At 39.8% G+C, this 14,394-nt stretch overlaps 1 protein-coding gene across 4 annotated transcripts in view; it reads left to right on the top strand.

Moving 5' to 3' along the window:
- Positions 1 to 14,394, top strand: part of KIAA0825 (KIAA0825 ortholog) — a 322,760-nt gene that overhangs the window by 38,322 nt on the left and 270,044 nt on the right. For all 4 annotated transcript variants that reach the window (XM_029070144.2, XM_016226930.3, XM_039911184.1 and 1 more), the window contains exon 3: positions 5,190 to 5,322. In XM_029070144.2, coding sequence (XP_028925977.1) covers positions 5,192 to 5,322 — 131 coding nt within the window. In that variant the 5' untranslated portion in view covers positions 5,190 to 5,191. The remainder of the gene's footprint in view (positions 1 to 5,189; positions 5,323 to 14,394) is intronic.

A 14,394-nucleotide genomic window follows, 5' to 3' on the forward strand; every position in this document is an offset into this window, starting at 1 on the left:
TGTGGCCTACTGGAAAGAGCACGGGCATGGGAGTCAAAGAACCTGGATTCAAATCACGGCTTCACCAATTGTCTAATGTGTGATCCTGGGCAAGTCACTTAACTTCTCTATGCTTCATTTGCCTCATTTGGTAAAATGGATATTAAGACTGTGAGCAATCTGATTATATGCTGAGAAGCAGCGTGGCTCAATGGAAAGAGTGCGGGCTTGCGAGTCAGAGGTCATAGGTTCTAATCCCGGCTCTACGGCTAGTCAGCTGTGTGACCTTAGGCAAGTCGCTTAACTTCTCTGTGCCTTAGTTACCTCATCTGTCAAATGGGGATTAAAACTGTGAGCCCCACGTGGGACAACCTGATCACCTTGTATTCCCCAGCACTTAGAACAGTACTTTTCACATAGTAAGCATTTAACAAATACTGCAATTTTTTTATTTATCTTGTATCTAGCTTAGCACTTAGTAATAATAATAATGTTGGTATTTGTTAAGCGCTTACGAGGTGCCAAGCACTGTTCTAAGCGCTGGGGGAGATACAGCGTCATCAGGTTGTCCCGCGTGGGGCTCACACGCTTTTAATCCCTATTTTACAGATGAGGGAACTGAGGCACAGAGAAGTGAAGTGACTTGCCCACAGTCACACAGCTGACAAGTGGCAGAGCCGGGAGTCGAACTCATGACCTCTGACTCCGAAGCCCAGGCTCTTTCCACTGAGCCACGCTGCTTCTCCACTGTACCTGGTACCAGGTAGTACTGTACCTGGGATTCAGTAAATGCTTAATAAATACCATGAAAAAAAGAAATCATAGGTTCCGTGGATTTACTCAGTTTCCAGTTTAAGACATTTGTTAAATGCTTGCCTTGTGCCAAGCATTGTCAGCATAGCCTAAGGCAAAGCGCGTGAGCCTGGGAGTCAGAGGACCTGAGTTTGAATCCTGCCACTGCCATTTTTCTAATGTGTGACCTTGGGTACTTCTCTGTGCTTCAGTTGCCTCATCTGAAAAACGTGAGGCATTTTTCACTGTGAAAAAGACTGTGAACCCCATCTAAACCCCACTTGGGTCCATCTGATTAGTTTTATCTCTCCCAGCACTTAATACAGCGTCTGGAACATAGTAAGTGTTTAACAAATACTATAAAAATGAAATGAACTAAAAAAAGGCACTTTCCTAAGTGCTGAGATCAAGTGCTGAGATCGATTCACGATAATCAGATTGAACACATTCCCTATCCCACATGGGGCTCTCGGTTTAAGTAGGAGAGAGTAGGATTTAATCCACATATCATTAATGAGCAAACTGAGGCACAGAAAAGTGAAGTCACTGGCCAAGGTCACACAGGTGGCAAGTAGCAGATCCGGGATAAGAATCAATTAATCGATCAATTGTACTTATTGAGTGCTTACTTTGTGCAGAGCACTCTACTAAGCACTGAGAGAATACAATATAACAGTTGGTAGTTACGTTCCCTGCCCACAACGAACTTACGGTCTAGAATCCAGGTCCTCTGACTATCATGCCCGTGCTCTTCCAATAGGCCATGCTGTTCCTTTTAAATCCCTATTTTCTGGGAATAGTTTATAAAAATGTGTTTATGGTTTCAACATGTTGGCATAATTTCAAATTAAATGATGAAAATATAGTTTTTTAAAAAATTGAAGCACCTAGGATGAATTTTGCCCAAGTAATGCCTTTTCCTTTAAATTTACCAGTGTAAAATCCCTTGAAAAAACTTGGGGATGGAGAGCATTCCTCATAATGAAGGTTTAAGTGTTTCAACACAAATGCATCCCATGCGTAGATTACATTTAGAAGTGGGCAAGCTTGCAGAATATTTTGGGTTGTGGCTCTACTAACTCGCATTTATAATTGATTTACTTTAAAAAAAAAAAGAAATAGAACCCTTGAAGAAAATGCAGCCATTGCCAAAGATTATTTCTTTGAAATATCAGCTAGTACCCATGAGAACTATTTGACTGTTTCATTACAGATAATTAAAACAGTGTATCTGCATAATTACAGATGGGAGAACCCATTAGTGTTGTGGGTTCAGCAAAACTTCTTGAACTACTTTTCAAATATTTTGGGTCTGTCCAAAATAAAACCACATTTTCCCAAGTACTTTTCTTCATAATATTTAAGCCCATACATATTTCATTAAAAATGTAACCCATATGTCCTTTATTCATTTATATTTTATTCATCAAAATATTTTATGAGTTATTTAATGTCCAAGAAGACTTCTAAGCCCCATAAGCCTATACTTCTTTGAAAAAGGAAGTCACATTTTCCATAGCAAAGTGAACTTTAATATGGGAAGGTTGAGGTTAAATTCTAAGCTCTGAATCTATTTATTCATGTTAATATTCGCTCTGTCCAGATGCAGTACCTCAGCCTTGCGTACGATGCTCAGGTTTTGGTTCATTCGGGGAAATTTTCACAGCAAAATTGAATCCGTTCTCATTTCGATGTTGGGAATAAGAACTGCTTTGTTTTGCTTCCTATTTTAGAATAACTATTTAGTGTCTTTTGGTGGTGGTTTTTCAAAAGGTGATTTTTTTAGAGTATGGGTTCATAAAACCATAAAACTGAGGTTTGACAACATTGTTATGACTAGTAAGCAGAATGAGAAGTGTTATGGAAGCTAGTAGTTAAAAACTACACTGTCACATTTAACAAAATAATGTTTTAGAAGAGGAATGTATGTAGACCAGAAAGTTTAGTAGTTATGTAATGCTTTGGATCAGCAGAACTCTAACTTGAATTAGAGTAGAAAGAGTCCTTTTTTTCTTTTTTCTTTTTTTTTAATCCTGTAAAAGTGCATATGGCCAGGAACATGGTATGACTTCACAGTGCCATGTTTGAATTTGTGTCTTTTGCGGCGGGGGAGGGGGGTGACCGGGGGAGGAACGTTACGCCTGCGATCTATAATGGATTCTCATTACTTTTCAAGTCCATAAAAATGCACCCATTGCCAAAGCATTGGTATACACATTTGTTGACCAAGAGGGATTCCCCCTTAAACATTTGGGCCAAAGCTGTCTTGAAAGCTAAACTAAGCCTCCTATTATGCCCTGCAGACCAATATACTCAGGATCTGTCAAACGAGGAGAAGAAAGGAAAGACTGGAGGCCTCTGAGGGAATGATTTCCTCAGTCTTCCAGAATTCTCTGCATGTTTAGCGCTCCTACGGGTAATGCTCATACATGCCAGTGGTTTATGGAAAGAACCTGGCTCTGGTGTCAGGAGTCCAGGCTCAGAGACTAGGCCCAGCTGTGCCTCTGGCCTGCTGTAGCAAATCATTTAATATCTCTCTGTTTCACTAAGCATTTTGGGTAGGGATAATACCTGCCTCTTCTTACCTCCTTTGAATGTTAATAATGTTGGTATTTGTTAAGTGCTTACTACGTGCAGAGCATTGTTCTAAGCGCTGGGGTAGATACAGGGTAATCAGGTTGCCCCACATGAGGCTCACAGTTAATCCCCATTTTACAGATGAGGTACCTGAGGCACAGAGAAGTGAAGTGACTTGCCCATAGTCACACAGCTGACAAGTGGCAGAGCCGGGTTTCGAACCCATGATCTCTGACTCCCAAGCCCGGGCTCTTTCCACTGAGCCATGCTGCTTCTCAAGTAAGAGGACATGCAGTTTAAGACCAATGGTTACTTGATTTAATTGCAAAATATTTGAAATTGATATAAGCGTGTTTAAGACTTTAAACAGTTGATTTTATAGTGTTGTAGAATGTTGAGAGGAAAATATCAGGTAATTGATGTGGAATCACTGTGAAGAAAATGAAAGCTCCATAGAGATTCGAGGTGTCATTGTCATCAATTTATGCTCTGCATCATTGAAGGAAAGAAGCTGGTTCTATGCCTTCTAAATATCCCAGATTGAAATCAATACACTGAATGATGAGCAGTGTTACTAACGATGATTTTGACAAATATGAACTGAGCCACTCTGTCATTGTGCATGGGCATAGGATTGTTTTGCATAACCTCATCGCCCTTCCTCAAGCGCTTAGAACAGTGCTCTGCACCCAATAAGCGCTCAATAAATACAATTGAATGAATGAATGAACCTCATGTGGGACATGGATCCCAATTATTATGAGACTGTAAGCTTGTTGTGGGCAGGGACGGTCTCTCTTGATTGCTGTATTGTACTTTCCCAAGTACAGTGTGCTCTGCACCCAGTAAGCGCTCAATAAGTATGATTGATTGAATTAATTTTGTATCTACCCCAGCACTTAGAACAGTGACCGGTACATAGTAAGCTCTTAACAAATGCCATAAAAAGACATCTCTGGGTGGAAATATACATATATATATGTATATATATATATACATATATATATGCTTATAAGGTGTCCAGTATATCAATCAATGGTATTGGAGTGCTGAGTGTAAAGCACTCTATTAAGTGATAGGAAAAGTAAAAACAAAACACATCTTCCCTTGCACAATAAATGCTGCTACTTTTAATAATACTTAATAATAATAATAATTTTGGTGTTAGTTAAGCACTTACTATGTGCCAAGCACTGTTCTAAGCGCTGGGTAGATACAAAGTAATCAGGTTGTCCCAAGTGGGGCTCACAGTCTTAATCCCCATTTTCCAGACTCCTCTTCTTGAGGAGTCGTCATGTGGCAAAAGCCAACGGAAGCAGCGTGGCTCAGAGGAAAGACCTTGGGCTTGGGAGTCAGAGATTGTGGGTTCTAATCCCAGCTCTGCTACTTAGCTGTGTGACCTTGGGCAAGTCGCTTGATTTCTCTGTGCCTCAGTTACCTCATCCATAAAATGGGGATTAACACTGGGAGCCCCATGTGGGAAAACCTGATTATCTTGTATATCTCCCAGCACTTAGAACAGTGCTTGGCATATAGTACATGGTTAATAAATACCAACATTATTATTATTATTATTGCCCACCCCACCCCCATGAAGCCCACTGTTTGGGGCCCTGTTTTGGTGTTTCAGGAACATAAGAGGCAAGGGAATTCACAGTAATTGGCCCGAAGTTGTAGCTGAACCTTATGTGAAAGCATCCAACCAATAGTGCTGCTTAATTGTTTTTTAAGTTGAATTTTTTTTTCATAGCATGATTATTATTTTAGCTTGCAACTTTCTATGGAAAACACTTTTTGTCTTTGCTTTTCAGAACTAATTTATTATTCATTTCGGTTTCCAGACATGGACTGGAGAGATGAATATTCCCTTTCCTCGCTCAACCTCGATCACTTGTTGAGCTCACTGCCAGGTGAACTGGAGTTTGAACGTATCGTCAGTGAAATTGATGAAAAACTTGAAAAAAATGCCACAAGGTAAAGAGTGTTCATTTAGATTTTTAAAATTAATTTGTTTCAAATTTCATTTTCAATGGTGAGATTTGTATGGAATCTAGCACATATGCATAATTTTACATTTCTATTTGAAAATTCCTGCTTTTATCCAAATCTATAAATCTACCTTCATTCATTAAATCATATTTATTGAGAGCTGACTTTCAATGCCAGGCTAGATTTAGCAAGGATCCCTCCCTACCAACAGGGCCAATAATCCTACTGCACAGCTCAATCCAGGAAATCTCATGTAATCAATGAATCAGTGGTATTTATTGAGCACCCACTGTATGCAAAGCACTCTACTGAGGGCTTGGGGGAATGCAATACAAAAAAAGTTGGCAGACACATTCCCTGCCCACGGTGATCTTACAGTCCAGCGTTATAAGCATTTCCAATTTGAAATTCCAAAGAGAATTTGGGGTTTTTCCCAAACTCTGGCCTTATCTTCTAACCTCCGATTTCCACCTCTAAGATCGAAAACTAGGTCTGATTTGGGACAATTTCTGGGACTATCAAAAGGTACATCTGAATAAATATCTTAGAAAGAGCTTATGTACCATTGGCCACCTAATGTTTTTCAGTCTCTCTCTGGGCTGAAATGAAACAAAAAGCATCCCCCAACATGGCTGGCTGGAATAATTTGAATAGGACCATGCTGGCTGTATAACTCTATCATCTGAAATCACATTGTAATTCCAGAAGAATAAAGTCAATTTTATTTTATTATTGGCCTGGAAAAATTGATTTTTTTCTTTCGTTTGTTTGTTTCAGCAATCGGGGAAGTGACCCATTTCATGTCTAATTGACAGGTTTTCTTGTAGAACCTGTTATCCTGCATGAATTAAGTCACATAGGTGCTTCTGTTTGGGGCATAAAATCTAAGGTTCAGCACCAAGTTAATTTTAGCAGACATCAGCACCATTCGCTGTTTTTAACCCACGTACCTGACCTTCCGCATATCAACTTGTCCGACACATGGCATTTTGGACTTTTCACGTGGCTTTGTCAGTTTGTCCCATTGTCCCTTCATGTAGCTGCTAGTTACCCTGGACACCTCGAGCAGTTTCTTAGCACTCATATGGGTAAGGACAAAAAGTTGCATTTTACCAAGTTATCGTTATACTTATTATGGTCTCTCTGATCATTTCTGTGACATTTATGTTACTCTAAGGCCATCCATTAAGTTGATTTTTCCAAGAAGTAGTTTAAGAATCAGAATAATACCCTTTTAAGTATTTACCTTGACCTGAAGCTCTATGGAAGACATTCTACAAAGATCTCCTAAATTTCAGTCCCTGCCCTTTTAGCGTCTTCCATCTAAAATAATATTCATTCATTCAATCATATTTATTGAGCACTTACTGTGTGCAGAGCACTGTATTAAGTTCTTCGAAAGTACAATGCAGAAATAGAGACAATCGCTGCCCACAATGGCTTACAGTCTAGAAGCGGGGAGAGACAGACATCAAAACAAGTAAACCGGCATCAATAGCATCAATGTAAATAAAAACAGAATTATAGATCTATACACTTCAAAACAAGTAAACAGGCCGGGGAAGAGAGTGAGTTGGAGTGATTCATTCATTCATTCATTCAATAGTATTTATTGAGCATTTACTATGTGCAGAGCACTGTACTAAGCGCTTGGAATGAACAAGTCGGCAACAGATAGAGACAGTCCCTGCCGTTTGACGGGCTTACAGTCTAATCGGGGGAGATGGACAGACAAGAACAATGGCAATAAATAGAGTCAAGGGGAAGAACATCTCGTAAAAACAATGGCAACTAAATAGAATCGAGGCGATGTACATTTCATTAACAAAATAAATAGGGTAATGTAAATATATACAGTTGAGCCGACGAATATAGTGCTGAGGGGATGGGAAGGGAGGGGGGAGGAGCAGAGGGAGATGGGGGGAAAAGAGGGTTAAGCTGCGGAGAGGTGAAGGGAGGGCAGTAGAGGGAGTAGAGGGAGAAGGGGAGCTCAGTGTGGGACGGGAGCTGAGGAAAAGGGGGGCTTAGTCTGGGAAGGCCTCTTGGAGGAGCTGAGCTTTCAGTAGGGCTTTGAAGGAGGGCACTGTGCTTGTTCGACTGTTAAAACAGTAGTCAATATAGATGGATCAATCAATCAATGGTATTTATTGAGTGCTTACCATGTACAGAGCATTTAGTGCTTAGGAGATGAATAAGGCATGCATCCAAATGTTTCCGTGCAAGTTTGAGGGTTAAGAAATTACCCTAATCCCTCAGCCCCCCCTCCCCTGACAAAGAAACCTTTTGTAAAGTAATCGCATTTTTTCTCTGGAGGTTCAGTGTCATTATAACATGCAGTTATGCCGTAGTGCATGTTTTCTCTGCACATTTTGGCTAGACCATTATCAGGCAATTAGGGAGTGTTTATCCAGCGAACTGAGTCTGTTTGGACACACAATGTTCCATTGTTGGAAAAAAGCAGTTTGGATGCTCACATATGCACATGGGCACGTGCATGCCTTCAGAACAGGTATTTCAGCACAAGGTTTCCATAACATAGGGTTTTGCAAGAATGAAACCCCTGTGCTATAGGAGAACCAGCTGCCTAAGGGAATGAAACCTCCCCAGGTAGGATTTTCAAACCTACTCATTCAACAAGAAAATAATATTAAACAGCAGGATTGATTACTCTCTCTCCCTCTCTTTCTCTTTTTCTTTCCCTTTCTCTCTCTATATATACACACACTCACACACACATATATATACTATAGTATTTATATGTATAAATATTCGAATAGAATGTTATTTGGACTTGAAATTCACTAGTTTAAAATTTCCACTAAAAAGCCAAATATGATGAAGAACATGCGGATGTAATTTTTAAATTAAAAAATATTTTTATTGACCATATATTAAAGGTAACATAGAGGGAAATCATCTCAAGTGACCATTGATCTTCACAAGGGATAAAATAAAGTAGCTGCTGTGTGCGTAACGTGCTACATTTGGAATAAAGTCCATTTTTCATCAAATTCAATTATATTTTTATTATGCCCCAGAGAATAAACAAATAGTATACCATATATATACTTTAAAAAATAAAATACTGAATAATAACTATGATTCAGAAGGGTGTAAATCACCTGTACACTCATTTATTGCCTTAACAGAATAGCTTTTAGAAAATTGTATGTCACGACAAATCAGTCATACCGCACTTACACTACAACGGTTGAATTACCTTTGGCATTTTTGTATTCTAACAGTTCTATTTGTCTCCCAGTGGTATAGATTGAATAAGTAATGAACAACTATATAATAAGTTTTTTGTGCTTAAAAAGAAAAACATTTGTAATTCATTGTTAAATCGAGCAGTCTTTGTTATACCTGCATTTTTGAAGATTTTTTTTCCCAACAATGAGTTGGTTTTTATTTTCTTCTTTTCTGAATACCATCTGTTTTATGAGCCATAAGGTCCCTCGGTGACCCAGATCGGTGATTCATAAGAATAGGTCGGTTGACTCAGGGGTCCCAGAACTTTCACCCACTTCTTTTATGGTGGGGCTGCTATTCAAGTCTATTGCCATATTGTATAATCAAGGTAGTGCTGTATGACATAAAATGCTCTGAAATGGAAGTAGTGGAAAGTGAGTCATGTGCTCTAAACATTTCTAAATTGGCAATTAGAAGGTAAATATCTGCCAAATTTGAAATCTAGATACCTCCTCTCCAAGTTCTGCCAGCCTAATGACTGGATACCTAAAATTAATCTCTAAACCTTACATTTTGAGTAGAATGATACTCAATTAACAAGGCTTTGGGTTAATCAGTGTTATTTATTGAGCATGTGTGTGCAGAACACTGTACTAAGCATTTGGGAGAGTGCAGTAGAGTTGGTAGATATGATCCCTGGCTGCAAAGAGCTTAAGGTTTAATGCAGGTTCCTTCAACAATTTGATGCAAACTAATTTTGTTCTTAAATCGGTTAGCCATATGAAAGATATGACTCATATTAAGTCATTGTCCCTCCCTGTTTGGTTTGAAACGTATTAGACAGCGATTTCCATCTATTGTGAAGACTTCAATATTCTCATATGCTGAACCTTGGATACACCTCAGGAAACAAAAGTTTTGACGGTTAGCGGAATTACTATCAATTTTTATTCCTAAAACAGGAAGCACCATTAAATCTAGATGTTCTTATTATTTTATAAAAAAAATTCAGAATTGAATAATTTAAAAAAATTAGCTCCTTAGTGGTTTCTCTGTTAGTATCTATTTTTCAGTAATTGGAAGGTTAATGATCTTGGAATTTTGTTTTATTTTTGTAGCAAAGGCAATTTTCTCTAAAGATGTTCTGCAAACTCATTGAGGGTAGGTTATGTGTCTATTAAAATTACTGTATTGTACTCTCCCAACTGCTTAGTACAGGGCTCTAAGCTCAATAAATTCAAGCGATTGATTGATTACCTAAGAAAATTTACTTCAGAATTTTTAATATCCTGAAGCAGTGGCAGAAAGAAATCTGCAGCGATGTCATCAAAATTTCATTTGCTAAAATACATTCAAAGTTCTACTGTAGGAAATATCCATAAGTTTTGTTGTTGGACAGGAAAATGAAAGTAATATTGCGATATTTTATAGACGCCAAAGCAGATATAAATTGAAAATGATTCCTCTAGGAAATACAATCACATTATCCTGACGGCGTATTTGAGACTCGCAGGATTTTAAAGAAGCGCTGCAGATTCATTTTGAGTACTTTCATATTTTTCTAAGTTTTCCCCCTCCTCACATGGCTGTAATGCCTATTTTTGTAAGTGGGCTTATCCCAGTGTCATTAATCGCAGAACTAAATGTTTAGCTGAGTTTTTGAGGCACACTCAAAGGTATGCTTTTCTTTTTGAACTGTGCCAGTCGCCTCTTCCTCAGGCCCAACTTGGTGTAAATAGCAAGATGTTTGACCTTATTTTCTTGGCCAGATTCCAAATGGACTCATTACGTGCTGCCTACCTGAATAATAATAATAATGATGTTGGTATTTGTTAAGCGCTTACTATGTGCAGAGCACTCTTCTAAGCACTGGGGCAGTTACAGGGTAGTCAGGTTGTCCCACGTGAGGCTCACAGTTAATCCTCTTTTTACAGATGAGGTAACTGAGGCACGGAGAAGTTAAGTGACTTGCCCACAGTCACACAGCTGACAAGTGGCAGAGCCGGGAGTCGAACCCATGACCTCTGACTCCCAAGCCCGAGCTCTTTCCACTGAGCCACGCTGAATGATTTCCACGGTTTCAACTGAATGTGATAATACTGACTGTGGGTTAATGAAGCCTATTATGATGCCTGGAATCAACAAATGATCTGTGTTTTTTTGATGGGAAGAGGCTCCCCGTTGTAATCTAGCACCAATGAGATGATAGCGATGGAGTGGATTTAGGCTTGGAAATTCAGAATTGCTATTATAGACGCTCTTAGCTGTTAACCTATATTTTGCCAGAATTAGTGGTATATCAATTTGATGGTATTTGTGGAACACTGTACTTAGTGCATGGAAGAGTACAGTTGGGAGACACAATTCCTGCCCTCAGGGAGCTTATAGTCTAGACAGATATTAAAAGAAATTACAGCTATGGGGAATGGTAGAATATAAGGACATGTATATGCATACTTGGGGCTGAATGAAGGGGAGAGAATCAAACTGCTTAAGAAGTATGAACCCAAGTGTGTCTGCAATGCAGAATGGAGGGCGAGTAGGTGGCAAAATGAGTGTTTAGTCAGGGAAGACCTCTTGGAAAAGATGTGGTTTTAGTACGTCTCCGAAAGTTGGGAGAGTGATGGTCTACATTCCAGTCTACAGTTGCTGGAGCTTCTTCACTCTGTGTTGTGCTACAGGTCCACACAGGCCCAGCAGTCAGTTAATCAATCAGTAGTATTTATTGAGCTCTTACTGTATGCAGAGCCCTGTACTAAGTGTTTGGGAAAACACATTGTAGTTGAGCAGTCTTTACAATCGAGATATGACTTCCTGTCATTCTTCTTGACACCTCATTGACTCCACAGTCAAGTCATAGTAGTGATCCTTAGCTATAGAGAAGCAGCATGGTTCAGTGGAAAGAGCCTGGGCTTCAGAGTTAGAGGTCATGGGTTCGACTCCCGGCTTTGCCGCTTGTCAGCTGTGTGACTGTGAGCAAGTCACTTAACTTCTCTGTGCCTCAGTTACCTCATCTGTAAAATGGGGATTAACTGTGAGCCTCACGTGGGACAACCTGATTACCCTATATCTACCCCAGCCCTTAGAACAGTGCTCTGCACATAGTAAGTGCTTAACAAATACCAACATTATTATCTCATCACTGTATTGCCAATTAATGTTTACTAAGCATTGATTAGGGGTAAATCATTTCTAAGTGTCACAAGAGTTTCCATCCATGGGAGTTTTCAGCCACAGGGATTTTCTTAGCAGAGTTTTTTAGGGACTTTACCTTGCTGCCTCGAGGAAGTTATTCTTCTAAACAAGATTAGTGCAGGTCCAAGTGAATTGACACTTTTCAAGACCCCAACTCCTTTAGTTCTTGTGTGAGTCATGTGCTCTCATCCAAATTAATGCGTGACTCATTCCGGACCGCCTTTATTTTCAAAAGTGAGGCCTCTTTCATTTCACAAGTAACAGCTTTGCCACATGATGTTTTTCAATTTTATAGTTCCTTTCTTTTCCTTTCTTTCAAACAACAAGTCCGCTGGGAATATGTGTTTTGTTTGAAATTTGGTGGCAAACCCACAGTAAAGCAGTAAGTGGAGGTAGGGTTCTTGGGAATTTCAAAGCGTATAGATGGCACGGTTCATGTGTGTGTGTGTGTATGTATGTGTTATATGTATACACATATACATATTTTATTCTTCAGTTTTAACTACAAATATGGAAGAAGGTTTAGACTGAAAAATCCAAACATATCTGTATTTTAAACGTTCTTTTTATTGAGCTTTTCTTTTGAAATCAGAATAGATGCAAAACATGAATGAGAAAAAAGCCAAAGTTTGAAATAATTATATTCACTCAAACCAGCTGCAAAATCAGGTAACTGCAAACTCTATATTAATACAAGATAAACATTTCAGTATGCAGTTTATACCTTTAGATCTTTTCCCCTACCAACGGGGTCGTCATTATTAAATGCCTAAAAGAATAAAAAGGAAAAAAAAAGTACACCGCACTAATAGGGTGAAAGAAAAAGTTTTCCTGTCTCTCCCCACTCCAGTCCACACTTCACTCTGCTGCCTGGATCGTTTTTCTACAAAAACACTCAGGACATGTTTCCCCACTCCTCAAGGAACTCCATGGTTGCCCATCCACCGCCACAGCAAACAAAAACTCCTCACCATTGGCATTAAAGCTCTCAAGAAACTTGCCCTTTCCTAGCTCACTTCGCTGGCTCAGTGGAAAGAGCCCAGGTTTGAGAGTCAGAGGTCATAGGTTCTAATCCTGGCTCCGCCACTTGTCAGCTGTACGACCTTGGGCAAGTCACTTCACTTCTCTATGCCTCAGTTCCCTCCTCTGTAAAATGGGGCTGAAGACTGAGCCCCACATGGGACAACCTGTTTACCTTGTATCTACCCCAGCACTTAGAACAGTGCTTGGCACATAGTAAGTGCTTAACAAATGCCAATATTATTTATTATTATTATTATTATTATTCTCCTACTACAACCCAGCCTGCACACTTCATTCCTCTAATGCTAGCCTTCTCCCCATTCCTCGATCTCGACTATCTCACCGCTGACCCCTAGCCCAAATCCTGGCCTTGAATGCCCTCCTTCCTCATATCTGAGAGACAATTATTCTCCCCCCCAATTCAAAGCCTTATTGAGGGAACAGAGGCCTTCCCTCAAACCCCCTTTCCTCTTCTCCCACTCCCTTCTGCGTCACCCTGACTTGCTCCCTTTGTTCATCCTTCCTCCCAGCCACATGGCACTTAGGTGCATATCTGTAATTTATTTATATTCATGTCTGTCTTACCCCCTCTAGACTCTAAGCTCATTCTGGGCAGGGAATGTGTCTGTTTATTGTTGTATTGTAATCCCTCAAGCACTAAGTAGAATGCTCTGCACATAGTAAGGGGTCAATAAATGCAGTTGAATGAATGAATGAATGAAAAAGCTGGAATCACTCAATTCATATAGAAAACGTTTTAAAATCTGAAATAACCAGAATAAGCCAAGCAAGTCTGTTTCACTTGTTTGTCAGACCCTGAGAAATTCTAACCCATAAAAGTGTAAAATAATTTAGAATTGTTTGTGCTATGAAGACATTTTGCCTGCTTTATTCATTGACAAAGATGTTTTATGTTATCAATCAACAAGTCATATTTATTGAGCACTTATTTTGTGCAGAACACTGTACTAAGCACTTCGGGGTGTACAGTACAACAAGAGTTGGTAGACATGCTGCTTACCCAGAACAAGCTTACAGTCTAGAGGAGTGTAATCCTGTAATGCCATACAGTCAATCCATAGTATTTATTGAGCACTTAACTCTAAGCTCAGGACTGTACTAAGTGCTTGGGAATGTACAACAGAGTTAGTAATAGAGTTAATAATGAAGCAGCGTGGACTATTGGCTCAGTGGAAAGAGCACGGGCTTTGGAGTCAGAGTTCATGGGTTCGAATCCCGGCTCGGCCACTTGTCAGCTGTGTGACTTTGGGCAAGTCACGTAACTTCTCGGTGCCTGAGTTACCTCATCTGTAAAATGGGGATTAAGACTGTGAGCCCCACGTGGGGCAACCTGATTCCCCTGTGTCTACCCCAGAGCTTAGAACAGTGCTCGGCACATAGTAAGCGCTTAACAAATACCAACATTATTATTATTATTAGTGTGAAGAGCACGGGCTTGGGCGTCAGAGGACATGGGTTCTAATTCCGACTCTGCACGTCTCTGCTGTGTGACCTCGGGCAAGTCACATAACTTCTCTGTGCCTCAGTTACCTCATCTGTAAAATGGGGGTTAAGACTATGAGCCCCACGCAGGACAACCTGATTACCATTTATCTACCCCAGCACTTAGAACAGTGCTTGGCACAT

The sequence above is a fragment of the Ornithorhynchus anatinus genome, chromosome 1 (genome assembly GCF_004115215.2).
Source record: "Ornithorhynchus anatinus isolate Pmale09 chromosome 1, mOrnAna1.pri.v4, whole genome shotgun sequence".
NCBI classification, from domain to species: Eukaryota; Metazoa; Chordata; class Mammalia; order Monotremata; family Ornithorhynchidae; genus Ornithorhynchus; species Ornithorhynchus anatinus.